This window comes from Salvelinus alpinus, chromosome 28 (assembly GCF_045679555.1).
Source record: "Salvelinus alpinus chromosome 28, SLU_Salpinus.1, whole genome shotgun sequence".
In the NCBI taxonomy this organism is placed as follows: Eukaryota; Metazoa; Chordata; class Actinopteri; order Salmoniformes; family Salmonidae; genus Salvelinus; species Salvelinus alpinus.
The window spans coordinates 29,185,169-29,202,365 of NC_092113.1; the positions used below are offsets into that span (position 1 = coordinate 29,185,169).

Here is a 17,197-nt window from a genome sequence, read left to right on the forward strand (position 1 = left end):
CTAAGATGAGTCCGTAGTAGATTGTTCTGGCTAAGATAAGTCAGTAGTAGATTGTTCCGGCTAAAATGAGTCAGTAGTAGATTGTTCTGGCTAAGATAAGTCAGTAGTAGATTGTTCCGGCTAAAATAAGTCAGTAGTAGATTGTTCTGGCTAAGATAAGTCAGTAGTAGATTGTTCTGGCTAAGACAAGTCAGTAGTAGATTGTTCTGGCTAAGATGAGTCAGTAGTAGATTGTTCTGGCTAAGATAAGTCAGTAGTAGATTGTTCTGGCTAAGATAAGTCAGTAGTAGATTGCTAAACTGTATTTTATATGGGTGATAAACGTAGGCCTACTCGGTTTTTGCCAAACTGGAGGAAATGAAACAAGTTCTTTCTGGTCACTAATCTGAATATGTACGCCCGCTATTGCCTGACAATGCTGATGACTGGTCATTGGTCACCAATCAAGATGCGCAACGTTTTGGTTCTGAAGCATAGAGTAGTATTTAATGATGACTTGCGGGCAATGGGTTCAGAACCACAACGACAAAAACTTTATTAAAAAGTGCACTCGGGAGACTGGAAGGGTAAAGCCCTATCTGTGCACGTGCCTGTTCCTAGAGTTGCAGGGACTGTTGTGCTAAGGGCTGAGGGTTCTTACTTGTGCTGATCTCAGTCACCACTGTGGGTTCCGGTGTGCTTCCATCCTCCTCTCCACTGGGCAGATCTACCGAGAAGATGAGAGGTGTGGTCAGTTCAGCATGCTAGTACAGTTCAAGGCCCAGGCAGGACTAGGGAGGACCAGGGAGGGCTAGGGAGGACCAGGGAGGACTAGGGAGGATCAGGGAGGACTAACCATTAATTTACTCAACAGGTGGAACATATACTGTACATCTGAAGTGCAGCAGGGTGGAGAATGAACCCTGTGCACCTAGTGGATTATGGGGGAGAAAATAGTTACAGTAAACAGTTAGATTCACTATGGATGGGACCACTGATGGGACCACTGCTTTTCTGTAAGGACTATTCAGGGGCAGCGTGACATTCTATACAGTATAGCATTGTAACCATGATCTTTACATGTATATCCTAAATTAAGTTTCAATATGAAAGGAAAGCTGGTTTGCGATCCAGGTGTGTCGACCCCAGACCCTACCTCCCGATGCTTCGTCCGCAGTGAAGTCCTCGTCATCGTCTAAGAACCGCTGAGACCTTTGGACGACAGTCCTCTCGGAGTCCAGGTCCTCAGGCAGCGGGACCTCTCCCCACACCTTGGAGCTCTGAGCCACCTGCAGACAGCAGACACACACAACACCACAGTGAGATTTATAAGGGTTGAAGTCTAACGTCTCCAGATGGAATCCTATTTTTCAGCCCCACACTACCATCTCAGGTTTGTTGTCCTTCCAGTCCCAGGCCCCTATAGGGTTCTGGTCAAAAGCGCAGTATATGGGAATAGAGTACCAGTTGGGAAGTAGCCCAGGCCAGTTAGGTTACACCCAGCAGTCCTAGACGGTATTGTGAGGCTGTCAAGCTGTGAGCTTCACACAGGAAATAGGTGCATTGTGGTATGTTTGCATTAACGTTCGTCATCTATTTGAACTGTCAGAGACCAGTAGATAGTAGACTAGATATGCAAGTGGTTGTGAATGAGGACATGCCATTCACAAAACTAATGCAACATGGATGGAGGCAACCACCAGTCTTCAACTAACCAAATTCTTAAGGGTGCTATTGATCGTTTCTAGTTACTTTTTAAAGGTATTTTCTATTTTATGAATTTCTGTAAATGTTTATTGCATTTTGCATTGATTTCACAATCGTTGATCAAGAGTCACTAATATCATGAAGCTTCAGCTTGGTGCAGGTGCATGATTGAACACAGATCTTAAGACCAGTGAGCTAGTTGAGGTTTACATCAGAATGTTTTGATGACACAAATCTGTTAAAGTATGCTTTAAGCTCCATCCCGCAGGCAGGCAGGCAGGCAGGCGGGCGGCCTGGTCCAGAGCAGCATACCACAATCAGAGCATTATGATGAACCCTCAGCAGAGGATCAGGAAGCAAGCACTTTATCATGGAAAGATTATGTTAAAACATTTTCACAGTGTAGCAGTCACTGAAAGGTCCCATCTCCAAAACCAGAGGGTGATCCTTTCATTAAGTCAAGGTGTGAAGAGATTGTTAAATGCATTTGGAGAAGAGGGAAACATGTATGGGATGGTGTTCATTTTCATACCTGCGTTTGATAACAGTTCAATAGGGGAAGGAGTCTATATTCTCAAAGGGATCTAATCTCTGTGGAAGGTCATTACTGACACAATAAAACTACACAAATCTAATTGAAGACATTGAGCACTAAGGCAGCAAATCTGATATCTGATCATCTTGATAATGCATTGATGATACCACCCAAGGTATCCAGCCTACTTTCTCAACTTCAAAACTTTTGGCAAAAAAGCAGAGCCTTAACCTCTCTCTTCCTGGGTCCATATCATCCCCACCGGACCCTGTTGTTGTCTAAAACCTGAGCTATATGTTTGCATACTTCCCAAGCAGCATGCCACCCTTGGCATTTCCAGTTGGCATGGCACGCCAGTTCCCATTTCCACCCGCACCCATCATGGCAGAGTTTCCCATTTAAATGTCTCTGGCTAATAAATAACTTGATCTCTCCCTCAAATCCTATCTCCCCTGACTGAACACCCTACAACAACAATCCCGGGACTTTTTTTAAAGGAAACCGCTGACTGGACAATTTCTTTTCACTGGAGCCAACCAGCCAACCGTTGGTGTGATCATCTCCTGCTTCCCAGTCCCACTCCCTTGGGATAGATGGGGTCTGATGGGGTTCTCTCTCTTGCTCTCTCCCTATATCTCTCTCTATGTCGTTCTTTCTCTCTCTCTCTTTCTTCCCCCCCCCCCCTCTCTCTCTCTCCCTATATCTCTCACTCTCTCTCACTCATTCTCTCTCTCTCCCTATATCTCTCACTCTCTCTCACTCATTCTCTCTCTCGTACAATGTAGCGTCAGTCATCACACTTTTAGAAACATTCGTTTTTTTCCCAGCCCTGCAACTTTAACACTGTAACCTTTAGGTCCCTCTAGAAGTTGGGACATGTCCACTGTGTTTCGGTTATCCAGCGTTTTTTCTGTATCAAAAAGCGGCTTAGGTGGTGGCCGTGGCAGGGGCCACGGCAATGGTCGTTTAAGTTTACACTGAAAGCGTTTTTTTTTATCGCAAATTATTTCTATTTTTTACGGTTTGTACTTAGGCAACCAGAAAAAACGCCAAGGATTTCAATGGCAGAAAAATCCCTGTTATCATTGCCTCCAGATAAAGGTCCTGCTCCCTGCTCAATGTTTGCCGAATTGTTACTTGATATGCATCACTGTAAGTCTTCGGTTTAGGGATGGGCAACTGGCCCCCCTTTTGTAGGCCCGTGGATCAATTTCCAAAACATACAAGCAAAAATTGTTTGGGAACACAGTCGGAGTCTCAACTTACTGTTGAGAGTTGGAATAGTAGAATACACAAGGTGCAATTTCGAAATTTGGTTGTGCATCAATTGTCCCTCAATTAGCCCATGTCAGCAAACATTTTTTAGATTGGTAAGTTCGTCTAGCCAACAATCTAAACATCTAGTAATCATTGTCGGATTACCGACAGGGGTAATTCACAACATCTAGAAACTTTCACTCAGATTAGAAACTGCTAACATTTCTCTCCACATTTATGGCAAAATGTGTAGAATTGCAGCCACTGCGGCCCCTCATGATGAGTTCAGATTTTTTTGAGGCCCCCAACCTCATCAAAGTTGCCCGTCCCTGATGTAAAAGGAGGTACAGACCAAAAGCGAGAGAAACACATTCTACGGGGTATGGAAGGACAGCCGAGTGAGGCCACAGGGAGAAGCCTCAAGACAAGTTAACCCCTCTAAATTTGCCCAGCTGTTGTTTACAGTGCAAGAGGATAGGAATTCCAACATTTTGTCTCCGTGAACAATCGATGACCAGCACCATTGGCAGAACGATCAGGAGGAATAGAGGGAGTTGAGACAATGCAGCCAAGATCCCATCGGAGAGGAGAGCACTATCAGCTGTCCTGGATTTCTAGTGAGTCAAACATCTGCTGTCTTCCCAGCTAGACCCAGAGCCAGCGCCAGACAGATGTGTGCCTATGAGATGGTCGTGTAATAACCTTAATATTATACATACTAAAAACAAACATACACTACTCCCATCCCCACCATGTCCCTGTAACAGCCGTCAGCCAAGGCCTGTCGGGGGAGAACAGCGTGAGAAGAATGTTTTAGGGGATTCAGTTCGCCCCCTCCACCAGTCAGCCCTAATGCAGCTGCAGAATGAATGGACTATGTGTGAGAAACATCTTCAAGATACAGGCACAGCAAGGCCTAACTTATCACTGAAACTACCAACTGTAACTCTCGTTTTGCTTCATATTTACAGCTTTCTTACAATATGTTTTTCCAACATTACACATATAATAAATATTGTACCTTCAGAAAGTATTCATACCTCTTGACTAATTCCCCGTTTTGTTGTGTTACAGCCCAAATTAGATAAATCTCACCCATCTACACGTAATACCCCATAACGGCAAAGTAAAAACATGTTTTTAGATATTTTTGCTAATTTATTGAAAATGAAGTCAATACATCCTGAAATTTCCATCCCTAACTATCACATTATCCGACAAGATAGAACTGCCAATGGGGGCGGAGTTGCAATCTACTGCAGAGATAGCCTGCAGAGTTCTGTCATACTATCCAGGTCTGTACCCAAACAATTTGAGCTTCTACTTTAAAAATCCACCTTTGCAAAAACAAGTCTCTCACTGTTGCCGCTTGCTATAGACCCCCTTCAGCCCCCAGCTGTGCCCTGGACACCATATGTGAATTGATCGCCCCCCATCTATCTTCAGAGTTTGTACTGCTAGGTGACCTAAACTGGGACATGCTTAACACCCCGGCCGTCCTCCAATCTAAGCTAGATGCCCTCAATCTCACATAAATTATCAAGGAACCTACCAGGTACAACCCTAAATCCGTAACCATGGGCACCCTCTAAGATATCATCCTGACCAACTTGCCGTCTAAATACACCTCTGCTGTCTTCAACCAGGATCTCAGCGATCACTGCCTCATTGCCTGCGTGCGTAATGGGTCCGCGGTCAAACGACCACCCCTCATCACTGTCAAACGTTCCCTAAAACATTTCAGCGAGCAGGCCTTTCTAATTGACTTGGCCCGGCTTTCCTGGAAGGATATTGACCCCATCCCGCCAGTAGAAGTTGCCTGGTTGCTCTTCAAAAGTGCTTTCCTCACCATCTTAAATAAGCATGCCCCATTCAAAAAATGTAGAACTAGGAATAGATATAGTCCTTGTTTCACTCCAGACCTGTCTGCCCTTGACCAGCACAAAAACATCCTGTGCCGTTCTGCATTAGCATCGAATAGCCCCCGCGATATGCAACTTTTCAGGGAAGTCAGGAACCAATATACTCAGTCAGTCAGTTAGTTTTCAAACAGAAATTTGCTTCCTGTAGCACTAATTCCAAAAAGTTTTGGGACACTGTAAAGTCCATGGAGAATAAGAGCACCTCCTCCCAGCTGCCCACTGCACTGAAGATAGGAAACACTATCTCCACTGATAAATCTACGATAATCGATAGTTTCAATAAGCATATTTCTACAGCTGGCCATGCTTTCCACCTGGCTACCCCTACCCTGGCCAACATCTCAGCACCACCTGCAGCAACTTGCCCAAGCCCCCCCCCCCCCCCCTCCCCCCGCTTCTCCTTCACCCAAATCCAGACAGCTGATGTTCTGAAAGAGCTGCAACATCTGGACCCCTACAAATGAACTGTGCTAGACAATCTGGACCCTCTCTTTCTTAAATTATCCACCGAAATTGTTACTACCCCAATTACTAGCCTATTCAACCTCTTTTTCGTATCGTCTGAGATCCCCAAAGATTGGAAAGCTGCCGCGGTCATCCACCTCTTCAAAGGGGGAGACACTCTGGACCAAACTGTTACAGACCTATATCCATCCTGCCCTGCCTTTCTCAAATCTTCGAAAGCCAAGTTAACAAACCAATCCCACCATTCCTTCTCCCACTATGCTATCTGGTTTCCGAGCTGGTCGTGGGTGCACCTCAGCCACGCTCAAGGTCCTAAACGATATCATAACCTCCATCAATAAAAGACAGTACTGTGCCGCTGTCTTCATCAACCTGGCCAAGGCTTTGGACTCTGTCAATCACCGCATTCTTATCGGCAGACTCAATAGATTTGGCTTCTCAAATGACTGCCTCGCCTGGTTAACCAACTACTTCTCAGATAGAGTTCAGTGTGTCAAATCGAAGGGCCTGTTGTCCGGACCTCTGGCAGTCTCTATGGGGTGCCACAGGGTTCAATTCTCAGGCTGACTCTTTTCTCTGTATATATCAATGATGTCGCTCTTGCTGCGGGTGATTCTCTGATCCACCTCTACGCAGACGACACCATTCTGTATACATTTGGCCCTTCTTTGGACACTGTGCTAACAAACCTCCAAATGAGCTTAAACACCATATAACACTCCTTCTGTGTCTTCCAACTGCTTTTAAATGCTAGTAAAACTAAGTGCATGCTCTTCAACCGATTTCTGCCCGCACCCTCCCGCCCGACTAGCATCACTACTCTGGACGGTTCTGACTTAGAATATGTGGTCAACTACAAATACCTAGGTGTCTGGTTAGACTGTAAACTCTCCTTCCAAACTCACTTGAAGCATCTCCAATCAAAAATGAAATCTAGAATCGGCTTCCTATCTCGCAACAAAGCCTCCTTCACTCATAATGCCAAACATACCCCCATAAAACTGACCAATCCTTGACTTCGGCGATGTCATTTACAAAATAGCCTCCAACACTCTACTCAGAAAACTGGATGTAGTCTATCACAGTGCCATCCGTTTTGTCACCAAAGCCCCATATACTACCCACCACTGCGACCTGTATGCTCTCGTTGATTGGCCCTCGCTACATATTCGTCACCAAACCCACTGGATCCAGGTCATCTATAAGTCTTTGCTAGGTAAATCCCCGCCTTATCTCAGCTCACTGGTCACCATAGCAACACCCACCCGTAGCACGCGCTCAAGCAGGTATATTTCACTTGTCACCCCCAAAGCCAACACTTAATTTGGCCGCCTTTCCTTCCAGTTCTCTGCTGCCAATGACTGGAACAAATTGGAAAAATGTCTGAAGCTGGAGTCTTATATCTCCCTCTCTAACTTTAAGCATCAGCTGTCAGAGCAGCTTACTGATCACTGTACCTGTACACATCCAATCTGTAAATAGCACACCCAACTACCTCATCCCCATATTATTACTTACCCTCTTGCTCTTTTGCACCCCAGTATCTCTACTTGCACATCATCATCTGCACATCTATCACTCCAGTATTAATGCTAAATTGTAATTATTTCGCCTCTATGGCCTATTTATTGCCTTACCTCCCTACTCTTCTACATTTGCACACACTGTACATAGATTTTTCTATTGTGTTACTGACTTTATGTTTGTTTATGTGTAACTCTGTGTTGTTGTTTTTGTCGCACTGCTTTGCTTTATCTTGGCCAGGTCGCAGTTGTAAATGAGAACTTGTTCTCAACTGGCCTACCTGGTTAAATAAAGGTAAAATATATATTTTTTTTTTTCAATAGTCTTTGCCAATCGGGCTAAACTGTTCAGTTTCAAGCCTCTCACTTTTACAGATGAGCCCAGTAATTACAAAAATATACACATCAGTACACTACAAAAAGCAAAACAGAGAAACAAAACAGTTGTAGAAAACAAAAACATTTTTCATTAAAAAGGTCCTCAATCAGCTGTCTGAATTGCCCAAGAGGCACTAAATCATCACATTGTAGTTTGGGAGATTATTCCACAATTCAGGTGTAAAAAGACTTAAACTATATACCTCTGTAAGGTCCAGATGATGAAGGGTGTATGTCTGATAACAGCAAGACAGGGAACAAAACAACACAAGCTGGATTCAGAAAACCGCTTGATTTTTTCCTCTTTATGGCTAAGTTCTAACAATATCTCCTCAGACAGGAGGAGGGGCTTTAAACAGGAACGGAATGTCAACTCTAAACTGTTCAGCTAGCAGCAATAAGTGGATGAAAGCTTGATACGGGCATGCGTTTCCCTGCCTGCACACAGATGTATACACACACGCACGCACGCACGCCCTCCTAAAACACACACACATGCACACACATCCACATGCACACATCCAAACACACACACACACAGTAAAGCTTTCTGGTCTGCATGCTGCCCTGTGTACAGTACCACCTAGCACAGTACTGCCAGGCACCATGAGCCTATGCTTCACTTCTCTGACACCAGCTTCAGTACTATCAGGCACCAGGGGCCTATGCTTCACTTCTCTGACCCCAGCTTCAGTACTATCAGACACCAGAGGCCTATGCTTCACCTCTCTGACACCAGCTTCAGTACCATCAGGCACCAGGGGCCTATGCTTCACTTCTCTGACCCCAGCTTCAGTATTCCCAGACACCAGGGGCCTATGCTTCACTTCTCTGACACCAGCTTCAGTTACATCAGACACCAGGGGCCTATGCTTCACTTCTCTGACACCAGCTTCAGAACTACATGGCACCAGGTGCCTATGCTTCACTTCTCTGACACCAGCTTCAGTACTACCAGGAACCAGGGGCCTCATTTATAACCATTATGTAAATTTCACACATTTCTGCGTGAGACATTTCTGAAAAGTTTGCGCACGTTCAAAAATATAGAGATTTATAAACTTGCCGCACGCCATACTGTTATAAATCAGACCTGTCAAAAAAACGGGGACGCGTGAACAAGCATTAAAACTCTGCCTGGAAAACGCCCTCCATTCACCTTTTATGGTGACAATAACACCCTCCATTCACCTTTTATGGTGACAATAACACCCTTTATTTGCTGTATAATTATGAACTATTGGCATTAGGCCACGGCATGCAAAAGACTAGGCTCTGAGATTACATAGGCAATGATGTTGGGATCCTATCGTACAGCAATACTGTAGTCTACCCATACTGTCGAATATTTTACATAAGCTACCAATCTACTTACTATGTTGGCAGGATGTTAATCTTTAGCAGTAATTTATACTGTATCTGGAAAAGGACTGTCAGTTTCTGAAAGAGAAAATAATGACTAATTGTCATGGACCTGTCAGTAGAACGTTTGAATTCAATAATGTTTTACATCAACTTTTCCCCCGAACTAAATATGATGGACTGACCATGAATTCAGAAACATTGTCTAAGGCAGGCAAAAGCAAAAAAATATTTCAATTATAGCACTAACAGCAGCTTAACCTATTTCAATGTAAAAAATCAACTATTCACCTGTTAAATTCAACTGTATACCAGTATTATAAAACACGCTGCCTATGATATTGCAAAACTTAAAATACATATAGCGTATCTATTTACTAGGCTACTAGGTCCAATTAAATGAGAGATATGCATGATCATTTGGTGTATGGCTCCACTGGGAATATGAAACCATCCCGGCCAGAAAAGGTGAGGAATTTGTTCTGCATTTATTCTAATTATGTTAGATTAAAAATGTAAAATAAACATTGGTTTTCGCTCTTCTCACTAACGGCAAATTGCGGCATTCTTGTTAATAGGTGTTCCTGTTTTTAGTTTTTATGAATACGTTTTTCATCATATACCCCATTTGCCCCATTTGCACAAAATATTTACTTGCCAGCTTGCAATACAATACTTCAACCACTAGCAGATGTGCGTACGCATGGTCTAAAGTTTGCAGGGAGCACATTCTCACATCAAGTAAAATGTTTATAAATGTCACCTTTTGCGTGAAAACTGACACACACACATTTTGGGGTACATTTTGTAGGTTTATAAATGAGGCCCCAGGGAGCTTTGCTTTATCTCTCTGACCCCAGCTTCAACACCATCTTTAGACTAGAGCAGAGAGAGACCTGGGAGTGTGAGCATGCTTGCATTGACAAACTCCATTAGCAACACACACGTATGAACACAGGCACACAGGCACACAGACAAGACAGACAAACAGACACACAGGCACGCAGACAAGACAGACAGACAAACAGACACACAGGCACGCAGACAAGACAGACAAACAGACACACAGGCACTCAAACAAGACAGACAGGCACACAGACAAGACAGACAGACAGACATACAGGCACGCAGACAAGACAGGCCCAGCATTTCTCTCTTGACACACATGCTAACTTTTTGGACGTGTCCAGAATCAGACCCAGAGCAGCTGTTCGTCATGTTGGACACAGCAAATAATCTCCTGGTAGTGTGAGGCGGTATTGTGTGTGTAGCCTATATAGAGCCACTGGGTTGAAGTCCACAATGTGTTTCCCATTACATCTACTTAACAAGTCATTGAGAATAGTACCCTAAGGAATTCTCTGAGAGAAATAGAGAAATATTACCTGCTGCCTCTCACCTTCAACTTACAATCTTACATTTTTCATCTTTGCTGCATATTTTGAATGGATGTGCCTAAATAACATGAAATGGGCTGATAAATGGGGAGTGTTTAAAAAAGAAATCAAGGAAAACAATCTCAAATAGGAAGTAAGAACACTGTTAGTTGTAAATCAAACAGGAGGTAAGAACACTGTTAGTTGTAAATCAACAGGGAGTAAGAACACTGTTAGTTGTAAATCAAATAGGGAGTAAGAACACTGTTAGTTGTAAATCAAACAGGGAGTAAGAACACTGTTAGTTGTAAATCAAACAGGAAGTAAGAACACTGTTAGTTGTAAATCAAACAGGAAGTAAGAACACTGTTAGTTGTAAATCAAACAGGAAGTAAGAACACTGTTAGTTGTAAATCAAACAGGAAGTAAGAACACTGTTAGTTGTAAATCAAATAGGGAGTAAGAACACTGTTAGTTGTAAATCAAACAGGAAGTAAGAACACTGTTAGTTGTAAATCAAACAGGAAGTAAGAACACTGTTAGTTGTAAATCAAACAGGAAGTAAGAACACTGTTAGTTGTAAATCAAACAGGAAGTAAGAACACTGTTAGTTGTAAATCAAACAGGAAGTAAGAACACTGTTAGTTGTAAATCAAACAGGAAGTAAGAACACTGTTAGTTGTAAATCAAACAGGAAGTAAGAACACTGTTAGTTGTAAATCAAACAGGAGGTAAGAACACTGTTAGTTGTAAATCAAACAGGAGGTAAGAACACTGTTAGTTGTAAATCAAACAGGAAGTAAGAACACTGTTAGTTGTAAATCAAACAGGAAGTAAGAACACTGTTAGTTGTAAATCAAACAGGGAGTAAGAACACTGTTAGTTGTAAATCAAACAGGAAGTAAGAACACTGTTAGTTGTAAATCAAACAGGAAGTAAGAACACTGTTAGTTGTAAATAAAACAGGAAGTAAGAACACTGTTAGTTGTAAATCAAACAGGAAGTAAGAACACTGTTAGTTGTAAATCAAACAGGAAGTAAGAACACTGTTAGTTGTAAATCAAACAGGAAGTAAGAACACTGTTAGTTGTAAATCAAATAGGGAGTAAGAACACTGTTAGTTGTAAATCAAACAGGAAGTAAGAACACTGTTAGTTGTAAATCAAACAGGAAGTAAGAACACTGTTAGTTGTAAATCAAACAGGAAGTAAGAACACTGTTAGTTGTAAATCAAACAGGAAGTAAGAACACTGTTAGTTGTAAATCAAACAGGAAGTAAGAACATTGTTAGTTGTAAATCAAATAGGGAGTAAGAACACTGTTAGTTGTAAATCAAACAGGAGGTAAGAACACTGTTAGTTGTAAATTAAACAGGAGGTAAGAACACTGTTAGTTGTAAATCAAACAGGAGGTAAGAACACTGTTAGTTGTAAATTAAACAGGAGGTAAGAACACTGTTAGTTGTAAATTAAACAGGAGGTAAGAACACTGTTAGTTGTAAATTAAACAGGAAGTAAGAACACTGTTAGTTGTAAATCAAACAGGAAGTAAGAACACTGTTAGTTGTAAATCAAACAGGAAGTAAGAACACTGTTAGTTGTAAATTAAACAGGAGGTAAGAACACTGTTAGTTGTAAATTAAACAGGAAGTAAGAACACTGTTAGTTGTAAATCAAACAGGAAGTAAGAACACTGTTAGTTGTAAATCAAACAGGGAGTAAGAACACTGTTAGTTGTAAATTAAACAGGAGGTAAGAACACTGTTAGTTGTAAATTAAACAGGAAGTAAGAACACTGTTAGTTGTAAATCAAACAGGAGGTAAGAACACTGTTAGTTGTAAATCAAACAGGAGGTAAGAACACTGTTAGTTGTAAATTAAACAGGAGGTAAGAACACTGTTAGTTGTAAATCAAACAGGAAGTAAGAACACTGTTAGTTGTAAATTAAACAGGAGGTAAGAACACTGTTAGTTGTAAATCAAACAGGAAGTAAGAACACTGTTAGTTGTAAATTAAACAGGAAGTAAGAACACTGTTAGTTGTAAATCAAACAGGAGGTAAGAACACTGTTAGTTGTAAATTAAACAGGAGGTAAGAACACTGTTAGTTGTAAATCAAACAGGAAGTAAGAACACTGTTAGTTGTAAATTAAACAGGAGGTAAGAACACTGTTAGTTGTAAATCAAACAGGAAGTAAGAACACTGTTAGTTGTAAATCAAACAGGAAGTAAGAACACTGTTAGTTGTAAATCAAACAGGGAGTAAGAACACTGTTAGTTGTAAATCAAACAGGAAGTAAGAACACTGTTAGTTGTAAATCAAACAGGAAGTAAGAACACTGTTAGTTGTAAATCAAACAGGAGGTAAGAACACTGTTAGTTGTAAATTAAACAGGAGGTAAGAACACTGTTAGTTGTAAATCAAACAGGAAGTAAGAACACTGTTAGTTGTAAATTAAACAGGAGGTAAGAACACTGTTAGTTGTAAATCAAACAGGGAGTAAGAACACTGTTAGTTGTAAATCAAACAGGAAGTAAGAACACTGTTAGTTGTAAATCAAACAGGAGGTAAGAACACTGTTCGTTGTAAATTAAACAGGAGGTAAGAACACTGTTAGTTGTAAATTAAATGGTAACTGTTGTGAGTATGAAAACCTCATACTGTAAACAATCGGCATGTCATTTTGCATTCCTGCTTGTTGTGTGCCACCCTTTATGTTCACCACAGTGGTATTCAATGTCGGGGTTGCTGGGAAACTGCAGTGGGGTCGCCAATTTATGCAGTGGGGTTGACAATTTATTTACATTATTTTGGGGGGGGAACAAAACATTAAGAGACAAGCTTATTGTATGAGACAATATACAAATGTTTTCTGAAAGATAATTTGAACAATTACATTTGATTGAGTAAATATCAGGTCAATAAAAGAATAACAACCATATTCTAATCAAAAAATCCCAATCAAATTGTATTTGTCACATGCGCCAAATACAACAGCTGTAGACCTTACAGTGAAATGCTTACTTACAAGCTCTTAACCAACAATGCAGTTTTAAGAAAAATAAATGTTAAGAAAGTATTTACTAAAATAAACTGAAGTAAAAAACATATATTTTTTAATAGCAACAATAAAATAACAGTAACGAGGCTAAATACCTCAACCCAATTGAGATAGTTTGGGATGAGTTGGATCGCAGAGTGAAGGAAAAGCAGCCAACAGGTGCTTAGCATATGTGGGAACTCCTGGAATGCATTTCAATTAATAGAGTTTATTTGTGGAATTTCTTTCATTCTTAATGTGTTTGAGCCAAACAGTTGTGTTGTGACAAGGTAGGGGTGGTGTACAGAAGACATCCCCATTTGACAAAAGACCAAGTCCATATTATGGCAAGAACATCTCAAATAAGCAAAGAGAAACGACAGTCCATCATTACTTTAAGACATGAAGGTCAGTCAATGCGGAACATTTCAAGAACTTTTACATTTCTTCAAGTGCAGTCGCAAAAACCATCAAGCGCTATGATGAAACTGGCTCACACGAGGACTGTCACAGGAAAGAAAGACCCAGAGTTACCATTGCTGCAGAGGATAAGTTCATTAAAGTTACCAGCCTCAGAAATTGCAGCCCAAATAAATTATTCACAGAGTTCAAGTAACAGACACGTCAACATCAACTGTTCAGAGGAGACTGTAATCAGACCTTCATGGTCAAATTGCTGCAAAGAAACTACTACTAAAGGACACCAATAATAAGAAGAGACTTGCTTGGGCCAAGAAACACGAGCAATGGACATTAGACAGGTGGAAATCTGTCCTTTCATCTTATGAGTCAAAATTTGAGATTTTTGGTTCCAACTGCCGTGTCTTTGTGAGAAGCAGAGTAGGTGAACAGATGATCTCCACATGTGTGGTTCCCACCGTGAAGCATAGAGGAGGAGGCGTGATGGTGTGGGGGTGCTTTGCTGGAGATGCTGTCTGTGATTTATTTAGAATTCAAGGCACACTTAACCAGCATGGCTACCACAGCCTTCTGCAGTGATACGCCATCCCATCTGGTTTGCGCTTAGTGGGACTATCATTTGTTTTCAACAGGACAATGACCCAAAACACACCTCCAGGCTGTGTAAGGGCTATTTGACCAAGAAGGAGAGTAATGGTGCTGCATCAGATGACCTGGCCTCCACAATCATCCGACCTCAACCCAATTGAGATGGTTTGGGATGAGTTGGACGGCAGATTGAAGGAAAAGCAGCCAACGAGTGCTTAGCATATGTGGGAACTCCTTCAAGACCGTTGGAAAAGCATTCCTCATGAAGCTGGTGGAGAGAATGCCAAGAGTGTGCAAAGCTGTCATCAAGACAAAGGGTGTCTACTTTGATTGTGCCAGTTTCCCTGTAGTTTCTCCGCACAAGGCCCTGTACTGTGCCAGTTTCCCTGTAGTTTCTCCGCACAAGGCCCTGTACTGTGCCAGTTTCCCTGTAGTTTCTCCACACAAGGCCCTGTATTGTGCCAGTTTCCCTGTAGTTTCTCCACACAAGGCCCTGTATTGTGCCAGTTTCCCTGTAGTTTCTCCACACAAGGCCATGTATTGTGCCAGTTTCCCTGTAGTTTCTCCACACAAGGCCATGTATTGTGCCAGTTTCCCTGTAGTTTCTCCACAGAAGGCCCTGTATTGTGTCCGTTTCCCTGTAGTTTCTCCACACAAGGCCCTGTATTGTGCCAGTTTCCCTGTAGTTTCTCCACACAAGGCCCTGTATTGTGCCAGTTTCCCTGTAGTTTCTCCACACAAGGCCATGTATTGTGCCAGTTTCCCTGTAGTTTCTCCACACAAGGCCCTGTATTGTGTCAGTTTCCCTGTAGTTTCTCCACACAAGGCCATGTATTGTGCCAGTTTCCCTGTAGTTTCGCCACACAAGGCCCTGTAGTTTCTCTACACAAGGCCCTGGGAGGAACACTGTTAACCACCTCTTCCTCTGAGACTTCAGCCTTGCAAGGGCACAGCTCCACTCAAAAGTGTGCCTCTCGCTCACACACACACGCACACATACGCACACACACACATTCACACACACACACACACAAACACACACACCTCTCTCGCTCTCTATTTACACCGAGGCCATTGTTTAGTTAGGCATGTCAAAATAAGTGCCTGGCTTGTATGGACTTGCATGGTGAGATAGGCAGCAGAGCTACGTGAGTTAGGAGAGAAAGGAGGTTGTCCAAACCACAATTAGAGGGAGGGAGTGATTAGAAAGGAAGAAATGTTAGGCTGCTGACTACTGCTGGGCTGGTGAGCTGCTTTTCTCTCTTTCCCCAGGGACAAAAGGAACAAGCAACAAGGAGGGTAAAGAAGTACACACGTACTACACATAGGTACAGTACACAGAGACAGACATATTCACACACACACGCACGCACGCACGCGCGCGCGCGCGCGCGCACACACACACACACACACACACACACACACACACACACACACACACACACACACACACACACACACACACACACACACACACACACACACACACACACACACACACACACACACACACACACACACACACACACACACACACACACACACACAGAGAGAGACAGACATATCACAAACACATACATACAGATGTAGCCTAAAGCACACCCCACCTTCCTTTACTCTATATGAAAACACTAACAGCCATGCAGCAATATCATGTATGTGGAGCCATAGGGACCTACTCTGTTACAAGTGGCTGGCAGCGACACAGAGACCACATAGAATGGAAACATAAAATATATGTTACAGTGTTACAGTTTTTTACAATCACTTTGCCACTAATTTCGGAACCTTGATGTCATTTTTCAAAACTCTAGACACAAAACTCACAACCAATGATGAAAATGCACATTTTTCAAAACTCTAACACTTTTTCCAATTGCTTGGATACAATACACATAAAGCTAAGATCATTTGTTCATTGAACTAAAATCACCTGTTCAAAATGACACAACTTAACATCAAAGTATTACCATTTCAAAATGAAATTCACACATTACATCTGAGATGACTGTCTATTCATTTCATTACAATGATCTAACTATCATGATAAGTAACTGTTGCATTACTCTTAATGCATAGTTTTATGGAAACTGACAAACAATATTCCATGTTTATATCATGAAATTTGCAGGATAACGAGATCCATTGACACCAATTACCGTGGAATATGATCCAATTGGTTCAATTGGTACTACTATGGATGTAATATTTCATCATCATTCTTTATCAGACAGTGTTTCTATGGTCCCATGTACCACTTTTCCAGACCATGTTTTCAGATTTGACATTACTCACCGGCCACTTTATTAGGTACACCTATCTAGTACTGGGTAGGACCCCCTTTTGCCTCCACAACAGCCTGAATTATTCACGGTGTTGTACGTTAAGAGATGCCCTTCTGCACACCACTGTTTAAAACAGCTGTTATTTGAGCATTTGTGGCCTTTCTGTTAATTTGAATGAGTCTGGACATTCTCCTCTGACCTCTCTCATTAACAATGTGTTTTGCCCACAGAACTGCCGCTCACTGAATGTGTTTTGTTTATCGCACCATCCTCTGTAAACTCTAGAGACTGTAGTGCGTAAAAATCCCAGGAAGGCAGCTGTTTCTGAGATGCTGGAATCACCATGTGTGGCATCAACAA

At 42.0% G+C, this 17,197-nt stretch overlaps 1 protein-coding gene across 11 annotated transcripts in view; it reads right to left on the reverse strand.

The window, feature by feature from the left end:
• Positions 1 to 17,197, reverse strand: part of hspg2 (heparan sulfate proteoglycan 2) — a 190,736-nt gene that overhangs the window by 131,233 nt on the left and 42,306 nt on the right. For all 11 annotated transcript variants that reach the window (XM_071372650.1, XM_071372641.1, XM_071372648.1 and 8 more), the window contains exons 2-3: positions 1,136 to 1,268; positions 641 to 706 (exon numbers count right to left, since the gene is read on the reverse strand). In XM_071372650.1, the coding sequence (XP_071228751.1) occupies positions 641 to 706; positions 1,136 to 1,268 (199 nt within the window). The remainder of the gene's footprint in view (positions 1 to 640; positions 707 to 1,135; positions 1,269 to 17,197) is intronic.